At 42.5% G+C, this 8,247-nt stretch overlaps 1 protein-coding gene across 1 annotated transcript in view; it reads right to left on the bottom strand.

Annotated features, from left to right (window-relative positions):
• The window catches only part of GGCT (gamma-glutamylcyclotransferase), an 8,705-nt gene extending 2,818 nt beyond the window's left edge, over window positions 1-5,887 (bottom strand). The window contains exons 1-3 of the mRNA XM_032286885.1: window positions 5,585-5,887; window positions 1,568-1,713; window positions 162-297 (exon numbers count right to left, since the gene is read on the bottom strand). Coding sequence (XP_032142776.1) covers window positions 162-297; window positions 1,568-1,713; window positions 5,585-5,725 — 423 coding nt within the window. The 5' untranslated portion in view covers window positions 5,726-5,887. The remainder of the gene's footprint in view (window positions 1-161; window positions 298-1,567; window positions 1,714-5,584) is intronic.
• Window positions 5,888-8,247: the final 2,360 nt, after the last annotated feature.

Here is an 8,247-nt window from a genome sequence, read left to right as displayed (position 1 = left end):
ACATATATATTTAAAAAGCTTTGGGCCTGGTGTGGTGGCTCACCCCTGTACTTCCACCACTTTGGGAGGCTGGGGTGGGCAAATAAAGAATATATATATATTCTTTAGTTTCTCTCAGTGAAATTTAAAACGTAATCACCACCAGTCTGCAAATAGCTTACCTTTTTATACTGTGGGGAGGGGGGAGCATTTTCATAATTTGTCATCAGATAACTTCGACAGGTTATTTCTCTTCCTTCTTGAGTTGAAACTTTAACTTCTATTACAACATATGTTCCACTTTTAACCCCTTCTTGCCTGAAACCAGAAGAGCCAAATTTTAACCATATTTGACCTAGCCAACTTCGCTCACTGGGTAAAGTCTTTTTATAATAGTCAAGAAGGAGTATGGGATTAAACATTTAACTACGTATGAACATATTTGCTCCCTATGTATTTGGGATATAGAACATACAAATTTACCACATCAAAAGTAAGCTTAGCATTTAAGCTGGGTGCAGTGGCTCACACCTGTAATCCCAGCGCTTCTGGAGGCCAAGGTGAGTGGATCATTTGAGGTCAGGAGTTCAACACCAGCCTGGCCAACATGGTGAAACCCCAGCTCCACTAAAATACAAAAATTAGCCAGGTGTCGTGGTGAGCACCTGTAGTCCCAGCTACTCAGGAGGCTGAGGCTGGAGAATTACTTGAACCTGGAAGGCAGAGGTTGCAGTAAGCCAAGATCCCACTGTGGCAATCCAGGCTGGGAAACAGCAAGACTCCGTCTAAAAAAATTTTAAAAAATTTAAAAAAAGTAAGCTTAGCTTAGCATTTCAGTTAGAAGGCCTGAGACATAATATTACTTGTTATCCTCGTAACAGAACTCTCCATATTTATCTTGTCTTAAAAGAGACTTCAGTGTAGTTTTTTCCCATACCCCTGAAACATTGTTCTTTGGGCTATAAAAATAGATGGTGTTCTGACAGCAAGAAAAAGGGTAGAGAGGATGGCTCATTCTCCTTCACAAGTGAGGTTAAGTATGGAGCACGTCAAATAATCCTCTCTTCTCAAGGCCTACTCTTTTTTTGTAACTTTCTTTGTATGAAATGCTACACAACTGTGAAAGCTCTATTTATAAAAAAAATCAAAGCATTTCTGATATGTTGTTAAATGCTTTTACAAAGTATTATTTACTGATTCACCTGCCATCTTAAATAATTGTTCTTTAAAAACTAAATTCAAGTACTTTCCAAATAAAAAAAAAGTAACAATTACAAAAATCTTCATGTCTTTTCACATTATGAAACTACAAAGAAAAATTATAAAAGACAATAGAATGAAAAATAAGGGCTTCCATCTTTTACATAGGAGACTACAAACATCGCCCCAAATCTTTATCAGAAAGTGTATCCCTTCTAGACTTTTTAGCAAACTCACATTATCATGCCTTTTATGTTGACTCTAAAAGTATAAAGGCTATATGTCTGTAGTATGTGGTTTTAAAAAACTAACACACAGATATACATCCTCACATATAATCTGCTTTCTGACTTAGTTATTGTTTAACTTATAATTAGAAGCCACCTACTCATCCAGAGAATTTAAATTGCTTTTGTTCATTTTCCATACTACTCCCCACACTTCATCGCCAGGACTTTGAAAAATGGTGGCTATACCTCCATGCCAAGTTTGACTTGTTTTGCCTTGGGAATTGCCAAAGTCAAGCTTAAAATCCTACAAAGGAAATCAAAGTGATATGATCAATATCCACTTGAACCCAAATTTCCCTCCTCAAAATAAAAAGGATTTACCTTGAACTCCATGCAATTAAAACATTCAATAAACTGAGTTCCTTCTATGTGTAAGAAGCTGTGGAAAATATAAAGTTAAACAGACAAGGACCCAGATCTCAAGGAGCATTTAAAAAAATATATTTTTCGTTAAAAATGAAACATATACTGAATATGTATAGACATCTTAACAAAAAGTTTAAGGAAAAAAAATCTCATAACCCCAATGCCTTAACACAACTGTCTTCATTTTTGCAAATTACTTCCCAGTCTTCTCACATACACATAAATTTTTACTTAGAGACAAGCTAGGGGATGGCTACATGTAGGTTATAAGAATATTCTATTTTCTTTTATGTCTGTAGAGTATCCTACCAGGATATATTACCATATTTGCCCTGAGGGACCTGGCATTTGAGGATGAATGATTTGTGTACTTATGAATTTATCTACAGTAATTCGTATGTACAGAACGGAAAGCAACTAATTTATCTACAATAATCACAAGAGCAGCTAACACTAACTGCAAATGGGAAGGACATTTCAGCAGGGGATGAGCATGCCCAAAGGCATGGATAAAAGAGTGTGCTTTGGGGGCCAGGCGTGGTGGCTTATGTCTGTAATCCCAGCACTTTGGGAGGCTGAGGCGGGTGGAAACGTTTTGTACACAGTGCTACTAGCATGATACAGACCTTCTCTTTTATCTTGCTAGCAACTTTCTTATACCTATTTTACAGCAATAAACACTATGGGTTACAAGATTTAGCAACCTGCCTAAGGTTTTGGAACTAATAAGTAATGAAACTAGGTTTCTAGTTTAACTTCTTTCCTCACAGAGGTGGGCAACCAGCGGATAGAGCCCTGGGGAAGATTAAAAATCCTTACATGAAAAAACAAACTTAAAAAACAAACAACAAATAGGCAACAGAATCCTTATGTGGCTTATTTGGTCTAGAAAGATTTCTTTCCATCTTTCCAGAGTTTAGTTTCCTTATAGACAAATTTAAAAGGTTGGACTAAATGATAATTCTAGGATCCTTTTCAGGTTTATATTCTATCCCTGTCACTTATATTTTCTCAAAAAACTTGTCAGACATCTCAGGAATAGGGTTGGTTAGAGCAACCAGTACCCTTTATTTAGCATAAGAGATATTCTTCTAGGACCACGTGTCCCTGGCAGGACATCAGGAAATCTGATAGAAGTTACAATTCACACTAACTGGTTGTGTACTGCTAAATCCAATAAGCAATTTTAATTCCCTGTCTTGTTCCACTTCTCAGCGGAACATAGGTGACCACCTTTTCCTGATCTGCCTTTTTCCTGATTTTCAGGCTGTTCTTTGATCTCAATCTCCTTTGCCAACTCCTCCTCCACTACCTGATTTTTAAATGTTGGAGTTGCTCAAGGCTCAGTCTAGGGCATGGGTGTCCAACCCTTTGAATGCAGGAAGTTTTTTGCTTACCTGTGGTGGCAGAGGTCACGAAAATTTATGTGCAGGCGTTTTTTTTTTTTTTTTTTTTTTTTTTAAGCTCATCAGCTATCTTTAGTTTTAGTGTATTTTATGTGTGGCCCAAGACAATTTTTCTTCCAATGTGGCCCAGGGAAGCCAAAAGGTTGGACACCCATGGTCTAGGCCATTTTCTCTATCCATTCAGCAATTTGCCTGAGACATTCTCATCCCCTCCAATGGCTTCAAATATTCTGATCGTCCTTAAACCCAGACTAGATCTCTTTTCTGGGCTTCAGAAGCGCTTAGAATAGGGCCTAGCACACAGTAAGTACTTAATAAATGTTCACTAATATTTTTCTATTCACTTGACTCTTAAGCAAGCATTTCAAATTCAGAATGTTCAAACTGAACTTACAATTTTCTCCTCCCAAACTGGATTTTCCCCTTCTCTCTGCAAACATCACCTGCATCTACCTGGTGCCAAAAACCTGAGTCATCTTTGCTATTCTCTTCACACTCAATCACTACGCTTTAACAATGTTATCTCTGAAACAGCTCTCCTGCCACCACCCTAGTTCAAGATGCCATTCATTATCTTTGGTATAAATTGCTGCAAGAACTTCCTGAACTCTCCACATCCACTCTTCCCTCCTTCAAATCTATTTTCCGTGTGACCAGATGAGCTTTCAAAGATAGAAATCTGAGCTTTCATGTGCTTTAGTTCTGCAGTGTGTCTTATTGGGCTTCTGTGGTCCTGGAAGATGTGGCCCTTACACATTTCTCCAGACTTCATGCCGCATTCGCCTTACTAAACTCCAGCCACAGACTGAAAGATCCAGCTTCCTTTCTTCAGTCCTTTGCAGAAGATGCTGTTCCCTGTTTTGTTTGCTCCCCACCTCTGCAGTCACTCAGGTCTCAGCTTAAAAGTTGCATTTTCAGGGAGAGCTTTCCTGAGCATCCTGGGTAGGTCAGGTTCTCTGGTTATACACCCCATTGCTCCTTGCATCCCTCCTTTTTAAGATGGGCCATATACCTGTAACTGAATAATCCCTTGTTGGATATCTCTTCCCCTGCCCTTTCTATAAGCATTTGGACTCCTTTCCTATGGTTGGGAAATCCCTACTTTATGAGTTTGGGAATAGGGAGTACCAGAGCCTGACTCCCATTTTTGAGGCTTCAAAGGCTAGAAGTTGGTTCTCTCAGTTTTGCTTAAAGTCATGGCATGGGTATGTGGCCAAAACTTAGCCGATCAGGACATTCTGGGGCTCTCAATTAGAAGCTAGTGCCCAAGACAGCAGGGACTCCAGGGTGGCTGACACATCTGGGTTTCAGGAACTGCAGGGATGTACAGAGGCAGGCAGTGTCCAGGCCAGGTGGTGGTGGTGGTGGAGGACAATACAGCATCCATGTTTACCAAGTTCAGCAGTGGCTCAGCAGAGGCTCCGTGGGCTGGTTCTGTTGTGTGATGCCCGCTGTATTACGGTTGCTGCACCTCCCTTTATGCCTGTCCATTTTGTCAGCTTTGTACTCCTGCCTTCCTGGTCATTCTGTGAGCTCCCCAATAGCCTTTCAACACATTCTTTTTTGTTTGTTTGTTTGTTTTTTGCTTAAATCAGCCGGTTTCTGTCGCTTGCAACTAAGAACTCTGACGAGGTTAGCAGAGGTCATGTTTGTCTCTTTCGACGCTGTCAAAAGTTTTTGTACATACCCTATTGCACCTCTCTCCTACAGACTGAAAGGTCCTCAAAATAGGCACTTGACTCAATCATGTTTGTACACCTATCGCTGAGTGCCGGAAGAATATGTGCTAAATGAATGAATGGACTGGACTGAAGAGCAATGATTTACCAAGACTTGTTATAGTTCATCCAGCCCGTTGACCTAACTGAGCACAGCATTATTAGGAGTAAGACATGGTTCCAGCTTTCAGGGCCTCTCAGATGAGGAGCTGAAAGGCAGGTAAACGGATTTTCATAATGCCAGGTGAGAAGTCTGTAACAAAGGCATGTACAGAACAGAAAGCAACTAATTCCCTGACACGAGTCTGAGAAGGCTTCTCAGAAGTACCAACTGAATGCAATCTCTTAAGTAAGCGGACGAGAGGCCAAATCGGTGCAGAACAAGCAGCCGGTGCAAAGGCCAGGGAAAGCTCCGGGCAGTCCGAGAGGGCACCGTGGCCGGGGCAGCGCCGCTGGGCAGTGAGCGCAGCGGAGGAAGTGGACCTGCCCAGGAGGCGGAAGCCGCGTCCTGGTACTCTCATCAGGAAGAACTGCATTCCTGGCCCGATCGACCACGTGTGCCTCCGAGGAAGCGCCTTCTGGACATCCCAGCCCGAGCGTGGGTAGCGCGGGCGGGGACACTCACCTGCAGGCGGGCGACACAGAAGAACGCCGCCGAGGGGTTTCGGAGGTGGATCCTCTCCGTCATCAGGTTGCTGCCATAGGCGAAGTATAGAAAACTCTCCTCATCCGGGCCCGGGACGTCCTTGCAGCCCGAGTTCGCCATGTCCTGCTACACGCCTGCACGGAAGCCTGGAGCAGAGCTGTATGGAGCGGCCAGAGAGCGCAGCTCGAAGGCCCAAGGCCCCGGCACAGTGACAGCCGAGTAGCAGCCAACGGGTTAGGGGACTGGCGGGAAGCATGGGCCGAACGAGTCGGGAGCGAGCGCTCTTCTGATTGGTCGCCGGCCCCCACCGACCTGAGTCGTCCCCTTTGATTGGCCATTCCCACGGCCTTCTCTCCGCCTTCCGCAGAGACTCAGAAATACTCAGTCCCGAAGCGGCCTGGAACTGGCTCCTCATTGGACACGATCCACTGATGTCCCGCCCCTCCTTGCTCAAGGCTACCTCTGATTGGGGGGTGGGCAGGCACGGCGCAGAGTAGGGTCGGCTCCAACCGCCACCTGCTGAAGGTCGCGAGTGGTTTCTGCGCTCTGGGCTGCGCATGTGTGGTTCCTTAGTACTTTCTGCGCCTTAGGGAGCTCGGGTCAGATCTGAGGCGAAGCTGCGGCCCTGACCACTCCATCAACGGCTCCCTCACCTAGCAGCTCTCCCTGTCCTGCCCTCCTGGCCTAGAGGAGCGGGGCAGGATGGTGCGTTCACCCTTTCCGCTGGTTCCCGTACCCCCAGTCCTGGTCATCAACCTGACCCCTTTCTAGGGACCCGTCGCCCCTGGAGCGGCCCCTCTGAATGCCTAGGACTCCCTTCCCTGATGGAAGTAACATGCCTTCGGTGACTTCCCGACGCTGCCGTTTACTAGCCGAGTCACCTCTGATCTCCGTTTCCTCTTTTTTAAAATTGGGATCATAATATGTTAGGGTTACAGTAGGAAACCCTATATTGTGTTTGCCCCCACACACACACATCCTGAGTGTACTTTTTAAAACCTATATTGTTCATTTTTAATGAAAATATGAATATGAATGGCGTAGGAGCATATTCTATCCTTGGAACCCAGCTATCGATCTCTTAATACCACCCCCCACTAAAACGTACCAAGCACTCCTTCGAAAAATGACTGATGCCAGGTCAGGAACTGGGAGTGAGTGAGGACAACTTGGATCATCTTGCGTCAGAAAGTCAGGACGCCTCTCGCGACGAACGAAGTCCTTCTAAAAGGACATGGGAACCAGCTTGAAGTCTCGCACTGGCCAAAATTAGAACAATTTGAGAACCAAAAATAACGATGATTGCAAACTGAAAAATGATTGAAAACTTTAAACATAAAAAAGCCATTTCCCCCAAAGAATAATCCAAATTTAAAAAAAATTAACTTCATTTGCCACACTATTGGTGGTGACTATTATTATACCAACTCTGCAAAGTGATCATTTAAGAAAACAGGTTTTCCGCCTTTCTAGTAGCAGCTGTATTTCAGGGTAACCAAACAGCACTAGTTGATGAGGAAACAGTTCTCTTTACAAAAGTATGCCAACTAAATAATCCTAAGTGAATAATAGAATTTCATAATTGATTCATGTCAGGATCATCAATGATATAATTTGGTGAAAAGGTGATAGGGAACAGGATATTCACCTGATACCAAATTATTCCCTGGGGATTACTACTGGTTACATTTTTACAACACAGGGAAATCTTGTCTCTCCTACCTTAACCCAGATCAATCTTATTACCATAAAAGTAGCCCAGCCTGACATTGTCTCCCAATTTGATGCAGTATGAAGCTCGAGCATCATCTATGAGGTATTGTTTCCAAAAAATTTTAACCTCAACATTATCAAGCCTTTAAATCTATCTTTCTGTCTCAGGAACTGCAAAGATAGAAGAATAAAATCACTCCGGGAGAAAACAGTCAGAAAAACCCAGAATAAATGGTGGAACACCCTACTGAACACATGGCCCAGCCTGTTCAATAAGTCAGTGTCATTTAAAAAAAAAAACAAAAACAAAAACAAAAGCAGGACTGAGGGATGGCTGTTCTAGATTAAGAGAAATTTAAAAAACATAAGCAAATGCATGGCTTGTCCTCTGCTGACTCTGGCTTAACAAACCAGATATAAAAGATATTTTGGGGACAACTGAAGACATTTGAGTTTTCACTGGGGTATTAGATGATATTAAGCAATGGTTATTAGGTGTGATAATGGTTTTGTGCTTTGGTAGAAAAATGTCTCTATTTTTAGACATACATGCTGACATACAGGGTTGAAATATTTGATATTTATATTTTAAGATAACTCAGAACAATAAAAATACAGAAAGTGTTAACTGTTAAAGAGTGATGTACATGTATTCATTATGTTTTTCAATCTATATATGTTTAAATATTTTCATATAAAAAAAGAACAAGGAAAAGGGTGATATATGGAAAGCACTTGCCAAGTAGTAAGCACTCAATAAGCAATAGCATTATTATTATATAACCTGCAAATAGGAATGCAATACCTCCTCCCAGCCCTCAAACATCTAGGCAGAACTTGAAACATGCACTTGGTCATTTCAGGGAGCAAGTTGCTTTTCTTGGCAAATCATGTTCTATTGCACCATAAATTTTCAAGGGTCCTATTTC

This window comes from Sapajus apella, unplaced genomic scaffold, assembly GCF_009761245.1.
Source record: "Sapajus apella isolate SASKATOON/1434 unplaced genomic scaffold, GSC_monkey_1.0 scaffold19, whole genome shotgun sequence".
Classification (NCBI taxonomy): domain Eukaryota; kingdom Metazoa; phylum Chordata; class Mammalia; order Primates; family Cebidae; genus Sapajus; species Sapajus apella.
Note: the sequence above shows the minus strand (reverse complement) of the source record. Positions and strands in the feature narration are given on the sequence as shown.